The 16,718-nt window shown below is 36.7% G+C and overlaps 1 protein-coding gene and 1 non-coding gene across 5 annotated transcripts in view; one reads left to right on the top strand and one right to left on the bottom strand.

Moving 5' to 3' along the window:
* The window catches only part of LOC139949549 (protein kinase C delta type-like), a 107,418-nt gene that overhangs the window by 83,053 nt on the left and 7,647 nt on the right, over positions 1–16,718 (top strand). For all 4 annotated transcript variants that reach the window (XM_071947932.1, XM_071947950.1, XM_071947940.1 and 1 more), the window contains exons 11-16: positions 7,220–7,349; positions 10,325–10,498; positions 10,923–11,014; positions 14,540–14,741; positions 15,252–15,440; positions 16,032–16,160. In XM_071947932.1, coding sequence (XP_071804033.1) covers positions 7,220–7,349; positions 10,325–10,498; positions 10,923–11,014; positions 14,540–14,741; positions 15,252–15,440; positions 16,032–16,160 — 916 coding nt within the window. The remainder of the gene's footprint in view (positions 1–7,219; positions 7,350–10,324; positions 10,499–10,922; positions 11,015–14,539; positions 14,742–15,251; positions 15,441–16,031; positions 16,161–16,718) is intronic.
* Trnan-auu (transfer RNA asparagine (anticodon AUU)) lies at positions 1,449–1,521 on the bottom strand. The gene has a single exon. It is a non-coding gene; the product is annotated as a tRNA-Asn (tRNA).

Raw genomic sequence — 16,718 nt, 5'->3', positions numbered from 1 at the left:
TATCCCAAGATTTGATCCATCTTTATCGCATGATTCGAATCATTATTTCATGATTTGAATCGTTATTAACCCAAGATTTGAACCATCTTTATCGCATGATTCGAATCATTTTTCCATGATTTGACCTATTGTTATCCAATAATTGAAATCTACTTTACCTCATGATTCAAATAACTATTATCCCATAATTTTAATCATCATTAATTACCCCAAGATTTGAATAACCACCCTATGATTTGTTCGCTTCTCTTAGTATACTTATAGGAAAGAAAGCGTAAGTGCTGGAAAACAAGTCAATCTTGTACCAGTCAGTGACTTTGCAAGTTGTCAGTTTCATGTCATTGTATAGAGCAATTGCGCAGAATGTATACTATGCATTAAAACGGGTTTGCTTGAAGCCCGAAAAGACTTTCACTTTCAAATGTAAAATGGACAATGATACCCTGGATATCGAGCCATGTTTCGTGGGCAGAAAACTGTTCTTTCTATTAATTAGTAATGTAGTTTTTGAGAAAAAGGTAGTTTGGCACTAAAATATTTGAATCTGAAAAAGACGCCATGCAAATTCCCACTACACATTTGTAATTGGTGCAAACTGCGGTGTGTATTATCAGTGTCTGCCTAAAAGTGTCTTGAGTGACAAAGTTTGTTTAAAGTTCGATGAATTTGAATGTTGATAGCTGAATGCAATCACAGAAATCACAGATTAAAGAATAATATTTGACATCCAGGCCCCAGCATAATGGAATGTTCATGGGTAAAATTAGTAGTTTCTTGCAGGTAAGATGCACTGTGAGCCTTTGACAGCTCCATCAAAGAATTCTGCTAGGCTTAGTTAGCCTATAGCAAATCCAATTTAATGTTCACATTTTTCAATAGATACTTGCCAATAGACACCATCTTTACGGGCAAACTGCAATTTGGCTTGCAGGCGACAAAAAGTAACGCAGCCGCAATGTTCACTATTAAACCAATCATGCAATGAGTTGTGTGTGCCTGGTGCGCGCTGTTCTCTCGCAAAGGGCATGACTGTGTGTTTCAAGATGGCCGATTGACGCCATATATTGCAACCTCTATGTACAAGTGTATCAGTATATGTATGCATGTTGTTGTATGGATTGCTGTACGTAGTCCTTCAGTTGGTAGATTTGTGAAGGATTCTTATCTACCGTTGTGATGATTGCAATTTGGTGTAAATAGACCTTTATCACGCCGTTTACCATCTTGGTCATGTTCCCTGTTTCCATAACACTAACAGTAATTAATGCTAACATTCATTGCGCAAACATGGCACCAGACTATTATTTCGTCCAGCCTCAGTTTGGTTACAATGAGTTGGAATGGAGTAAAATCAAGATGGCCACACCGTGATTAAGGTGTATTGTGGTACAGATGACGGACTGAGAATGTTAGATGATTAAGAAGGTTTTGGGGGTTGAACAAAGAATTGACTAGAGTGGGATTCGAACCAACGACCTCCGGATTAATGTGCCGGCGCTCTACCAACTGAGCTATCTAGCCCTATGTTGGCAGTGTCCATATTTTGTCCAATATCTTTGTTCCGGGGTGCCAGTCAGAAGCCATACAACCGTTAACTGCCGTGTGGCCGTGTGACGTAAGCAAACACCCTGTCTGATACTCTTTATTCATGCTTGGTGGTATACTGCTCCAATCTAAAAGTATTTCCAAATTCCACCTTATAAAGATATAGGCATGGATTTAATAACAAGGGCAGACGATCGGGTATGAATCCTTTCTCAGAATGTCATGGGCATTTCCATGGTTACTTTGTGCTCGAATAACAGACATCTGGTTTTCTGAAGGATTTTCATGACAAGATATGTTGAACTTGTTGTGTTATCACAGACGTGAAAGAATGAAAAAAAAAAAAAAAAAAATGAAAAAATAATGGTTCTGAAAGTAAAACGCTTTTTGTTTGGTTTAGTCTAAATGTTTTGCATCACATACTCCGTTGTACATGTACTTCCTCACTCCTAATTGAGAATGAAAATGTTGAACCAGACACTGATTTGTTTCAGAATCATTTGTTACCAACCAAAAGGGAAACTGACTTGGTAAATTTTAAATGATTTAGGGTTGAACAAAGAACAATATACTAGAGTAGGACTCGAACCAAAGACCTCGGGATTAATGAGCCAACGCTCTAGCAACTGAGCTTTCTAGCCCTATGTTGAAGGTTTCCCTATTTTGTCAATACTTTTGTTCTGGGGTGCCAGTCAGAAGCAATACGATCGTTAAATGCGGTGTACCCAGGGACAATAAGGGATATTGAACAAAAATAGGGGAAACCGCCAACATAGTGCTAGATAGCTCAGTTGGTAGAGTGCTGGCTCGTTAATCCGGAGGTCGTTGGTGTGAGGCCCACCCTAGTAAAAATTTTGTTTAAACCCAATTAATAGTTAAGAATCATCACGTCACTCGTCAAAAACAGAGGAGATTAAGAAATGATTGTCAGCCATTAAACTAGCATTGCACAATGCATAGTATCACCTCCTACTCCTGACATGGTTAAGATATTTCAGATTTTTATTTAAATTCATTATTTTGGTCTGGTGAAGAAAAATCAGCTGTTATTTTGTTGTCACAAGTAAAGGTATCCTGCTCTTTGGTCTACTTCTCTAGCGATATTTACACTGTTCCTAAAAGCTCCTTGTAATCTTTAAAGGAACACGTTGCCTTGGATCGTTCGAGTTGGTCTTTGAAAACCATTTGTAACCGTTTGTTATAAAATGCATATTGGTAGAAAGATGTTATAAAAGTAGAATATAATGATCCACACAAACATGCCTCCAAATTACACGGTTTTCCTTTTACCTCGCCGACCGTGTTAGTTCGCACAGTAAAAGGAAAACCGCGCAATTTTGAGGCAAATTTGTGTGGATCATTGTATTCTACTTTTAAAACATCTTTCCAACCATATGCATTTTATAAAAAACGGTTACAAACGCTTTTTCAGTAGACCAACTCGTCCGATCCAAGGCAACGTGTTCCTTTAACTCCATTGGTTATACAAAAAGGTGGAAACACCATCATTGCAACATACCCCATAATTTGTATCCTAGTTTCAGACCTGAACTTTGCTATACATTTAAATGTTCCATAAAACTTACTGAAGTGAAGCCAATACTTATGACCCAAAACATTTACAGATCAATCACCCTGATTTGAACCATTGTAAATAGCGTGTTACCTTCCTCCTCTTAGTTTTGCCTGTCATTTTTCTTCCCTGTCAGAAAAAATATAAGCATGCAATTGTTGAAAGTCCATTGTAAGTGCCAGGAAATAGTAAATATATTAGTAATACCTGCACAGAGAAGTGATTTATTTTTGCGGAGTCATCACACTGTTTTGTTGAAAACTACAAATTCAGGCAAATAAAAGGAAGTATGACTGATTTCTGGACCTCATAAACAAATACCTGAAACAAGAGTTGACACTAAGTTTTTGGAATGCATCATGACAATTTTTATTTTACTTTCCGATTTCTGCATTTTATGCCAAATGCTTTAGCAATATTTTTGGTAATTTTTGTGGCCATGACAGTTTCCTGGTCTGGGGCTTGTTTGTTTTTTGCTTGAAGCGTTTTTTTGTGCTGTTTTTTTTTTTACAAACCACTTTGCAGCTTTGCTCCTTTATAGATTTGTACAAAGTTAAATAAATATCTTACTTATGAATTTAAATCAAATTCACATCTCAGACTCTGCGGAGGTTACAAAAAATTACAAAAATTTAAATTTTTTTAGGGAAAAACTTTGATAGGTATAAATCGACGGAAAAAAAAAAGAAAGATGTTATTTCAGCAAATGTTGGTGAAGATTAAAGACACTCCAATCTTTTTTCTTGATTGACTAAGAAAATTATTGCATCTGTGTCATATATAGAATCTTCAAATTTTAATCTGATTTCTGCCATTTTTGTATCCCTCAAAAATATTATTATTAAATAGTCTGAAATCATCTATGAAACCCCATGACAACTTGAGCCCCTGTAAAGATATTCCAGGTCATGCCTGAAAATTCAACACAAAACAAGTTTTTTATTTTTTTATTGCGTAGTGTTATGACCTGTTTCTTACAATATATCAGAGAACTTGGGCAACTGAACTCTTCCTCAACGATGATGCATGTCAAGTATTCCCCTGTACCGTCTCTTAAGAGTTCATCCATGTCCTCTACACTTTATGTACTTTTATGAGTCTGAGCTCACTCCGATATGCATTGTCACGTAAGGTACTCAAGTTTCGGAATAATTATGAGCCAATGCATCACTGTAGCAGACTTGATAAAAATGGACAGACACACAGGGGGGGGGTCGTTATGGAAGAACTTTTTAAGATTTCTTTTGAATTGTCTTATCAGTTTCAATTTTCAAAATGATGGAGATCTATACAAATATTGGATGCATAATTAAGATTGGCCGAATATCATCTGGGGTTAAGCTGATTGAAACAGTTATTATATTTCGTGACAGTTCTGCACAAATGAAATGTATTCAGTGGGTTTTTTGTAATGAATCACACAAACCCTTGCATTTGAATTGTCCCTTTACAATAAACATTAAAACACTAAATAACCATGGGCAATCGTCCATCCCAAACTCTGAAAACACTTTTAAAAACTTCTAAACAAAGCGGACCTCTCCACGAAGGCACCATCCTTGTTTGGGAGCAACTGTTTTGGAATCACTTTTGCGAAGAGTCCAATAACTATCCATAGTCCACAGAGTGAGACTCCTGTCCAATATTGAGTTTTTGAACATTGCAGCAGTAAATAAATGTCATAAATAATAGATGACAGTTTTTCAATGCCACATATAAAAATGCTTTTCCCAGTTTAAATGCGGGATTTTCAAATGAAAGTTAAATTCAGAGTAACTTTAGTTACACTTGCCATTTAGCCGAGTAAAATAGTTCCCTGCCAATTGAAAAGTGTATTAAGGGATTGCAGTCATATTGATCCATGATCATTTTCTCCTCTCCGAGGTCATTTAATTCGTCACCAGAAATCTAGAGGATTTCTTTCTATAATTACTCACTTCTAGGCTTCTCTCGATCACGCTTCGATCTCCGCAAAAAAACTGATTTTCCCTTCTCAGTGGGAAACTGATTCGTTAAGACAGAAATTACTTCACTCGTGTGAAAATTATCGGCAAAGATATCCTTCTCAATTGTCTGCACCCACCCTTCCAGCCTCGGCTAAAGCTCCAGAGTGTAATTCTTGCACTTGGTTCTTGAATTCAATCCATATTGTGTACCTGAAGACTGGTTGTCAATGTATGCAAAAATGAAAGGGAACACCCAGGCAGCCGGCAGTGTTTTGATAAATAAGACGTCTCCAGTTTCCAAGACGTGGTGCAATGTCTTTGAGTGATTTTTGTTTGTTGTGGGACGCGTTTTTCTTCTTCTTCTTCTTTAAATGGTTGTGCGGCATTGTTTTTTAGGAGATGATTACATGCATTTAAATTATCCAATTATCCAGAAATGTATCTTTAAAATAACATGAGAAAAGTACATTGAAAATTTCGGTACTTTTAGAGATAATGGGGGCAGTTTTTTTAATTTCTACAAAGACAAATACACCAGACAATTCAATACAATAAAATAGGTTTTAACACAATTTTCTAAAACCAAAAATTAATGTTGTTTTCAGGATGGTGAGTAACAATATAATTTTTTTTAGAAAGCATTTTTAAAAGTAAAGAAAACAAGTGTTTTGCCCTCCACTTTAAAAGGAATAACTGAATATTAAGTAAAAAGGTCTCTTGAGAACTAAACAAAAACCATGATGCCCCGACAAAACAGAGGGACAAAATGCATTTCTCAGAGAGAGTTATTGAAAGATCTTTTCATGTTCCTTGTTCACAAACTTCAGCAAATTTCAAATTTTTGTTCCAGTATCGGTCTGTCTCTTTTAATCCGACCGTCTGTTTTGCTTTAATCTTTTTTTCTTCACCATCCTCTCCTCTCTCATCATCCTCTCGCAATCTTCTCCCATCATCCTCTCGCAATCTTCTCCCGAACCGTTTATTGAAAAAAAAAAAAAAAAACATTCAGGTATTCATCAATTCATATAATTGGTGTGAATAGAGGATATCGGATGTACTAATAATTGCTGAAGTGTCTGGTGCTAGCCACTCGTCATGCATCTACAGCTCCCTTATTGTATAGCAAGATGTTTAATGAATGCAACCACCTGTAGTTAGTTGTCTCGTTAAGGCGCAATATGGTGTGACGCAAGGTGTAGTTTTTGTCTAAGAACTTGTATTGTTTTGTTGTTATTTTTTTTGTATTCACAATTGAATTTCAGTTGCATGATTGTTAATTGATGTGTAATCAGAAATCTTTGTATGATTTTGTTTTCGTTTTTGTTCCTCTATGAATGAATAATACGGTGTTATTTCCTTTACCTGGTCATATGTATCTTTGTGGTATCTACTTCGCTATTAAAGGCAGTGGACACTATTGGTAATTGTCAAAGACCAGTCTTCTCACTTGGTGTATCTCAACATATGCGTAAAATAAACCTGTGAATGTTTGAGCTTGATTGGTCGTTGAGATAATAAAGAGAAAAACAACAACCTTGTCACACGAAGTTGTGTGCTTTCAGATGCTTGATTTCGTGACCTCAAAATCTAATTCTGAGGTCTCGAAAATTACTTCTTTCTCGAAAATCTTGAAAACTTCTCACATCGTTTTATACTATCAACCTCTCCCCATTACTCGTTACCAAGTAAGATGTTATGCTAATAGTTATTTTAAGTAATTACCAATAGTGTCCACTGCCTTTAATTGGAATGTTTGTAGAATCAGTAATCTCATGATAATAGTTTGAATAAGATACTTCCAATAAGCAAACAAAGTTTATCAATTTATCAATGGTTAATGTTTCTGTTGCATTAATGTGAGCTTATTTCCTGCATTTCCTCAACTAGCAAGAGAGGCGTTTTAACAAAGAAAACAAGATTTCATTATCATTATGTGTTATTTGATCCTGTAATGAGCAAACAAAGTTTGTTTATCCAATTTATCAATGGTTAATGTTTCTGTTACAGTAATGTGAGCTTATTTCCTGCGTTTCCGGACCTAGCAAGGAAGACATTTTAACCATCAAAAACAAGGTTTCATTTTCATTATGTGTAATTTGTTTGTTTCAACCATAGCTGTCGTTTTTAATTTGTTTCATTTTGACCTTTGATCTAGAGCAATTTATGAGCCACTTTGGCAGGCTGTCGCACCCCCTGACAAAGCCGCACCACCAGCCCCCCCTAAGCTCTACAAGATTGAAGACTTCAACTTAATAAAGGTGCTTGGCAAGGGAAGTTTCGGAAAGGTAAAAATTTTTGTTTACATATTTGCATAATATCCAGTTATATAGAGGTCAAAGTTGAATACAAAATTTGAGGTCTGGCAACTTAAATCAAATATAAAGAATGTTTTTGTATTTTTGCACTGCTTTAATTTGGGATTAAAACAAATAATGGTGACACTAACTATCTTCTAGCAAACTTGAATCCTCAATTGTGATTGGTCCATCTGTTGCAACAAGAATATGATATAAACCTATATCGCATGGTTCATATCAAACCATTTTCTATAATGCGCTGTGCTAACTCTGCGTATTGCACTATTCATAGCTGCGTATCAAGTTTGTTGAAGATTTATTCGTTATCACATGCATGCTCGTGACATACTGAATTTTTGTTTAGCATGTCTGCATCCCATTAGGATAAAAAGATTAAAAACGTTATAATCCTCAATGGATCTGGAATGCAACAGTGCTCTATTTTTTACAAGGTACTGTGGCGGGATATGCAGCCAATTAAACCAGGTACACTGGGGCAAATTCATTCACTTTACAATAAGTGCACTAGGTTCTTTTATGTGCATTACACAACACATGGGACCTATTGCCTTGTGCCCCATCCGAAGGATGCAGCAATAGTGCTTTTAAAGGGAAGGTACATGTTTGGTAATTACTCAAAACAAATATTAACTTAAAAACTGACTTGGTAACGAGCATTGGAGAGCTGTTGATAGTATAAAACATTGTGGGAAACGACTCCCTCTGAAGTAACGTAGTTTTTGAGAAAGATGTATTTTCTCACTATAATAATAAAAGATCTGAAAGCACACAAATTTGTCCAACAAGGGTGTTTTTTCTTTTATCATTTTCTCGCAACTTCGATGACCGATTGAGCCCAAATTTTCACAGGCTTGTTATTTTATACTTATGATGGGATACACCAAGTGAGAACACTGGTCTTTGACATTTACCAAACGTGTACAGTGCCTTTAAGCACTTACAAGTGTCTTGACCGGGACTCAAACCCATACTCTGCTGATTAGAAACGCCTGGGGTCGATTTCACAAAGAGTTAGGACTAGTCCTAACTTAGGACTAGTCCTATGAGATATACAAATTGCATGGATAGTCCTAAGTTAGGACGAGTAACTGGTCCTAACTCGAGATAAGACTAGTCCTAACTCTTTGTGAAATCCACCCCAGAACTTGAGTACGGTGTATTTATAGAAAATTCATTTACAATGCTTTTATCGCCCACGAAACGTCACAACACGCCAGAAGACACTTATGGATCCTAGCCAAGGATACAAGTGCTCCCCCATGCACAACCATGCACATGCGCCCACAGAAAACATTGAGAGAAAACCATATAGAAAAATTGAAACAGACTAATACTGTTTGGTCATTCTGGGGGGTGTTTGTGTGTTTTTTTTACAAGTTTCTTGAACAATAAATGTGTTACCCCACTTGGCTTGTGAAATGTAGATAAATAAAAGCAAGTCTGCCTCTATATGGAACACAAAGCGCTATACTTTGTTTTTCCATATTCTACTCACGCTTGCGGAATAACTTATAACATATCAATTTTTCAAGTCACGAGCGTCCAGAGTAATGACAGCCAGTGGTCATTGTAACATGAGTAACTGTGGAATTGCCCAAAAGCAAGAAATAAAAAAATACGATTAGAAAAAGGTCTCAATATCATACATGGATTCTGTATGGACATTGTATGAATTTAAGTTTGTCAAAGTTTGCTTTCTTTGGATTGGATACCCATCTGTAAATATGTATCAATTAAGTTGAAAGGGTTTGGAAGTTTTTTGTTGGACACAAAACACAAACGTCCACAGATTTACATTAAATTTACAAGTTGTTAAGATAATGATGGTAGAAAGCTTCCCTCAAAGTATTATTTGCTGAGGTGCTGTAGTTTTTGAGAAATGATAAAAAACAGTTTCACAAAATAATTTTTGTCTCGGTGAGAGGAAAATTATTTTACAGTGTACAACAGATTTTTGCGACTCTCCTGAAAATATTGCTTTGTGATTTTCTTTTTTTTCTCTTTAAAAAACTTGAAGCCTAATTAAAGGCAGTGGACACTATTGGTAATTACTCGAAATAATTATCGGCATAAAACATCACTTGGTAACGAGTAATGGGGAGAGGTTGATGGTATAAAACATTGTGAGAAGCGGCTCACTCTGAAGTGACGTAGTTCTCCAGAAAGAAGTAATTTTCCACAAATTTGATTTCGAGACCTCAAGTTTAGAATTTGAGGTCTCGAAATCAAGCATCTGAAAGCACACAACTTCGTGTGACAAGGGTGTTTTTTTTTTCATAGTTATCTGGCAACTCCGATGACCAATCGAGCTCAAATTTTCACAGGTTTTTTTATTTAATGCATATGTTGAGGTACACCAACTGTGAAGGCTAGTCTTTGACAATTACCAATATCACCACTGTCTTTAAGCTGAAACTTCTGCAGGTCAATTATGTTACAGACATGTACATTTTCATTCTCGGTGAGTAGGGATTCATGTCATGGCCAGAAACTTGACCTACAAAAGGTATCAGCAGCCCTGTATGCTTCATTTTTTTGAAAGGGCTAGGGCACCAAGGCATTTTCTCCTTAAAGGAAATTGTTAATTTCTACCAGAGCATTTCAAGGGCACCAAGGCAATGACCATGAAGTATCAGGTCTGTATAACCAAAACCCTTTAACAGAACTGTGCTATAAATCATTCTGATATATATTTGGTTTGCGGTAACACCATGTGTGTATCTACTTGCCAGGTAGAGGTTGCTCTTAGAGAACTGTCTTGCTTTGTTCTACTACCGCGGAGGTAGATGTTCGGGGGTTTGGGAGTTCTGAAAAGAACTGTCCTGCTTTTTTAACTATTACCCGTGCAGATGGTATAGAAAATAGGCTGGGACTAATACTTTAGCTATAGGATCGTGATTAAGTGTACTAATCATTCTGACTTTTTATTGATTGTTCTTTAGGTAATGCTGGCCAACCAGAAAGGTACCGAGAAGTACTATGCCATCAAAGCCCTAAAGAAAGATGTAGTTCTTGAGGATGATGATGTAGAATGCACCATGGTAGAGAGACACGTCTTGGGTCTTGCCTGGCAACATCCCTTCCTTACCCATCTCTTCTGCACCTTCCAGAGCAAGGTTAGAACCACAAACAGTGGTGGAATTTATATGAATAGATAGGTTGCACAAAGCGTCATCGACCGCCATTTTTGATGATAAACAATGGGGAAAAGTGCACTAGCTCCAAGCCAATGATAGCCCTGCACGTGTGCACGATTCATCAATGATGGTGGTCAATGACATCATGTTAAAGATCACAACCTTTTTCACAGAACAAAAATCATACTTAATTTTATAAATTGTTTTTACCCTTACACCGATATGTAGGAAGCACCGTTTACGGAGAACTTCCCCGAGTTCTGTGAGTAATGTAAAAACAAATCTACAGTAGGGCTGTTCAGAAACAGGGACTAAATTTAATGCAGACTTGGACTCCTATTTATGATTAAATTTACTTGAAGATGGTCAAACACGCTTTTTTTTTTTTGCTCATGAATTTCAGGGTCATCTTTTCTTCGTTATGGAATACCTGAATGGAGGAGATCTAATGTTCCACATCCAGACATCGCTACGATTTGAAGAGAAAAGAGCGAGGTAAACATAGAAATAGAACCCGGAGAACGCTGAGTGTCTCATTTGTGCGTGCGGTTTCGTTGTGAGACCATTTTTTTAATTTAAACTTTGGTGTGCATAATGCAGCCTCTCTTATGTTGTGGCAGATAATTTAGCAAAATTTGTATGTACAAGTTTTGAGATGTGCCTCCTTTTTCATTATAAAATTTGATTAAAATCACACAATCAAGTCAGGTTTGCAACGGCACAATGGACATTTTTATAGAGCACAAAAAGGTAGCTAAGCACAACAAAATTGTGCTTACCAGAATAAGGTTACCAGCTAAACAACTATCTCTTATGTACAATTTGTGTCTGGTAGCCTGCTTATTTCTGCTTAGCAGACAGCTGTGAAGCAAAATTTTCTGCTTAAGCAGCTCTATGAAATTATCGTCTTTAGGAGAATTATAGTCTCTATAACAAAAAACGAAAGTTTCATGTTTTCTTCCATTGAGCTGGGGAAAAAATCATGCCTGCAGCAAGGCGGACTCTGTGGCTCTTTTTTTTATACATGTGACGTCACAGACGACATAGTGTATATCGTCTGATGTTTGTGTCAGAGTTTCTTATCTTGCACTTTGTGGGTTGATTCTCTAGCCCATGAACTGTAGGCCACTCTCCTTGCAGCTCAATATATATGCTATTTTTTCACACACTTCCTGTAGAGACCCACACAGGGACCGAATATTCGCAGAATTGTCAAACTCCCTGAAGCCTCCTATGTGTTCCTCTCTTGGGCTTCTTTAAGGGAAGTTAAAAAATAAATATGTAAAAATATCTGCACCTTATCTGATTGTCACATCCTTTATTATCTGCAATGTGACATCAATTGAGGTAGAAGGGAACTTTCCGTAGTTTTCCCCCACTGCTGTGGAGTTTGGTGAACTCTCTGTGCTTCTGTGGCCGGAACTCAATGCGGATTTTAAAACAAACTCTCCATGTTTGTACGCAGAGATGTCCAATATTTGCTAAAATTCAGCATGTACAAAACACTAATGCTCGCCTTGATTTTTGCTTGCATCGTTCTCACCGTATTACACCAGTACTAATGAAATTGCATTGGCTCCCAGTTAAGTTTCTTACTGTTTATAAAATGCTGTTGTTTTAAGTTTCCAAAGCTCAAACATGTCAATCTCCTGCTTATTTATCTGAACTTGTTCATCATTACTACCCTACTCGGACTTTACGATCATCTCAACAGTCATTGCTTTCAACTACAAGAGCTTCTTTCGTTTTAATGGCAAAAGATCATTTCTTACGCTGCTTCATTTCTTTGGAATTGTCTTCCTTTGCATATTTGCCAGGCTAGTTCTTTCCTCTGTTTTAAGTCTCTGTTGTAATCTGCTTACTTGTAATTGTATCTTTCACTCATTATATATTTTATTGTTCTCTTTAAGTGCTTATAGGCTTTTGCATTAGGCACTTTACAAATGTCTTTATTAGTATTAATATATAAAAATATTTATTCGGGCAATCACATTTACGAGCACATGTACATACATTAAAAATATTTAAAAAAACAAAGTAAAACAACAGTGGGGTGCCCAGGAGAGCATAAAAGTAAAAAAAATAACTATCGCCAAAAGGCGTATGTCTCCTAAATCCCCAAAAATACATTAAGGCAAGAGAGGGCATATAAAAAAGCAGAGAAGAAGATCCCGGTGAATTATAGGTCCTTAAAGGCAGTGGACACTATTGGTAATTGTCAAAGACCAGTCTTCTCACTTGCTGTATCTCAACATATGCATAAAATGCATGAAAGAAAAAAACACCCTTGTCACACGAAGTTGTGTTTCTTTCAGATGCTTGATTTCGAGACCTCAAATTCTAAACTTGAGGTCTCCAAATCAAATTCGTGAAAAATGACTTCTTTCTCGAAAAACTACGTCACTTCAGAAGGAGCCGTTTCTCACAATGTTTTATATTATCAACCTCTCCCCATTACTCGTTACTAAGTGAGGTTTTATGGTGATAATTATTTTGAGTAATTACCAATAGTGTCCACTGCGTTTAACATTGCATTATGGATCTATATGTTCTATTGCTTTTGTATATTCAATGTGGGTTTTCTCTGGAACGTTTCATCTAGAGAATTTACTTTTTGGTCTAGTTCTGGGATGTAATATTCCAACATGGTATTTCATACATGTGTATTGAAAGTCAATCATATTTTAATTCAATTCAATTTAATTTGCATTATGTCCACATAATACCCTCCGGAATGTCTCTTTTTATATTTCCATTTTTGATTATTTGTCCATGCACACTTTTTAACTTGCTGTTCTTGTTATTTCCAAATGCTTCTTTATCTGGTTGAGTGTATTGCTTTTTTTTTTTTTGCTTTTTTTTTTTTTTTTTTTTTAAATTATATAATACTTTACTTCTAAGCCTAATTATTTACCTCTTATGGCTCTATTCGTTCTTGTAGGTAACTCTTAGCTGTTTTTGTATTGTATTCTAGAGTAGTTTATATGTGTAGTATGCATTAAGAGAACAGTTAAAGGCAGTGGACACTATTGGTAATTACTCAAAATAATTATTGGCATAAAACCTTTCTTGGTGACGAGTAATGGGGAGAGGTTGATGGTATAAAACATTGTGAGAGACGGCTCCCTCTGAAGTGCCATAGTTTTCGAGAAAGAAGTAATTTTCCACGAATTTGATTTTGAGACCTCAGATTTAGAACTTTAGGTCTCGAAATCAACCATCTAAACGCACATAAGATCGTGTGACAAGGGTTATTTTTCTTTCATTATTATCTCGCAACTTCGATGACCGATTGAGCTCAAACTTTCACAGGTTTGTTATTTTATGCATATGTTGAGATACACCAACTGTGAAGGCTAGTCTTTGACAATTACCAATAGTGTCCACTGCCTTTAAATGACAACTTATGGAGCTGCCCTGGTTAAACAGAAAAAAATTCCCCCCCCCCCCAAAAAAAAAAAGCCTACCATCACATGCACAAATTTTCAACAACAGGTATGATTTAATGTAGGGGGTAAAAAATATTTAAGATTGGGGGGGGGGGGGGGTAATATTAAGTAGGGATAACTTTTCACACCAGCTGTTTGGATGTGTTAATCATTGAATGGTATTTTCACAAATGTCCCTAGTACAAGAACACACTTTTGTAATTGCTAATAATAATAATATCAAAGTCTTATATAGTACACGTATCTACCAAACAAGGTACTCAAGGTAAATAAATAATATAATAATTATTTATTTTTTAATATAGCGTCTTACATAAACAAATCTCAAAACGCTGTACAGTATTTTACATATTATAAACATTAAGCTAAAAAGAGTAAGCAAAACACAGCAAAATTACATTGAACAATAAGAACGACAAAAACAAACAAACTGTTATAAACAAACTTTCAGAAAGATAGGTTAATGAAGTGATGAATTCTGAGAACCAAATATGTAGCACCTTATATAAGGGTTTACAAGGTGCTTTGTAGTTGTCTGAATCTTAAAATCCTTTTGATTTGGGTTCTTCAGGTTCTACGCTGCGGAGATCATCTGCGGACTGCAGTTTCTCCACCGACGGGGGATCATCTACCGCGATCTCAAGCTTGACAATGTCCTGCTAGATTTCGAGGGCCACATTAAGATAGCGGACTTCGGCATGTGCAAACAAAATATCACTGATGATAATAAGGCGTCAACGTTCTGCGGAACTCCAGATTATATCGCGCCTGAGGTGAGTCTTCGTAGGATAGCTTTAAAAACAAAAATTTTACGACAGTAAACACAAATGTTCACAGATGTGTGCGTCGGTGCGCGTCGGATTGGTCTTTACTGGGCCCTCGACACCTTTAAGGCAGCTCTGATGTAGCTTCGCCCATTATGTTGGTTTTTGTTTTCCTTTTTAACTGCGCTGTAAGTAAATGCATTTGCCTTCATGTCTCGTCATTTGTGAGCCAATGCATGCACGCCAGTGCAGTTACGCTTTTGCTCATCCTGTAATTGAGTCTGCACTTACACAGAAGAAGAAGAAGAAGCAAGCTCAGAGCCGTAAAGAGGACTGTTATTTCTGCTGCCGCCAGCGTTTCAAAAGTCTCCGATTGACTGAAGTTGCTATTTTAAGTAAATGTAGTGGTGACTGGTCATACATGCATTCAGCTTGATCTTGTGTAATATGGTATGCAGTTATTGTGATCTATGCTTTTGTACACAATTGATAATCTTTCATTGTCACCTCATTTCACAGATTTTGAACGGCCAGAAGTACACATCCTCTGTGGATTGGTGGTCATTTGGCGTCCTTCTATATGAAATGTTTATTGGTCAGTCTCCTTTCCATGGTGATGACGAGGAACTACTATTTGATTCTATTCTTCACGACACGCCCCACTATCCAAGATGGCTGCCCAGTGAGGCCAAATCATGCATCTCTAGTGTAAGAGTCTTTATCTTTATTTACTGTCCGGCCGTGACGTACTTAACATGACTTTTTTATTTTATGATTCGCCAAGCAGCGGCAAAGTCATAAATTACTCTTTTTTTCTTCTTCTTTCTTTTTTCTTCTTTTTCTTTTTTTTTGGGGGGGGGGGGGGTCATTGAATGTGCTGAACCATAAACCATTTATTTATGTATCTCGTTCAAGGGGGGGGGGGAGGGCAAGTGTTCTGAGAGGCCATTTTACCATTGTTCTGGGGGGTCATTGAATGTGCTGAACCATAAACCATTTATTTATGTATCTCGTTCAAGGGGGGGGGGGGAGGGCAAGTGTTCTGAGAGGCCATTTTAACAGTCAGATTTGTTGTCTGTCACTGTGGAGTCCACATCTTAGGTGACATACGTGTGGTAAGACTTGGCCCATATGTTCACATGTAATTGGACTCCAGACCGTTGGCAAACAGAGTAGCACGTTAACATTGCCTTAGTATTTTAGTTAAATTAAATCTTCATATCCTTTTTTTTTGTTTACATGGCTTTGCTCAATTTAATTGATTATGGTTTTTTGTGTGTCTTTTCCTGAAATTGACAGTTGCTTGTACGTGAGCCAACAATGCGGTTAGGAGTCAAGAGCGAGATTCGCAGTCACGATTTCTTCAGATCCGTCAACTTTGAGAAATTGGAGAAGAGGGAAATTCCACCTCCCTTCAAACCCAAGATTGTAAGTCCAGAATTTGAGCTCTTTATTTTTGTTTTAGTGTCATTCAGCCAATTGATTTTTTCTGGTTGTTTCTTTTCGTACTTCAGGATTTCCTCAGAACCTCCTGGAGTCTTTCAATTTTCTTGAAAAGTAAAATAGTCACCAAAGGGAGAAAGTCCAGAGTGTGTCTAAACCTGCAGTTTGTGTTTCTGGCCCTGGTTGACATAGCTGTTGAAAGCAGAAAATATTGCTGACCATATTTCTGCTAAATAGATATAAAAAGGTTACCAGTACATGTGACATGATAGTCCCACAAGGGGTTGAGAAAAAAAATGTGTAGTATTTTGATTTCATATCCTTTTTATTGTAACATGCGCCGGTTGAGTTGAAAGGGGTAAAGGTTGTGGGGGGTTTTCTCAGGATACAAAACACAATGGCCTTACCCGTTTGAAGATATTGATGGTAGAAAGCTTCCCTTAAAATATTACTTGAAATGAATAAAACAAGTCACAAATTTTATTTTAGCATGTATTTTTGTCACATTGTTTTACCCGATTTCTCAAAATCTTCAGCACCTCA

This window comes from Asterias amurensis, chromosome 2 (assembly GCF_032118995.1).
Source record: "Asterias amurensis chromosome 2, ASM3211899v1".
NCBI lineage: Eukaryota > Metazoa > Echinodermata > Asteroidea > Forcipulatida > Asteriidae > Asterias > Asterias amurensis.
Note: the sequence above shows the minus strand (reverse complement) of the source record. Positions and strands in the feature narration are given on the sequence as shown.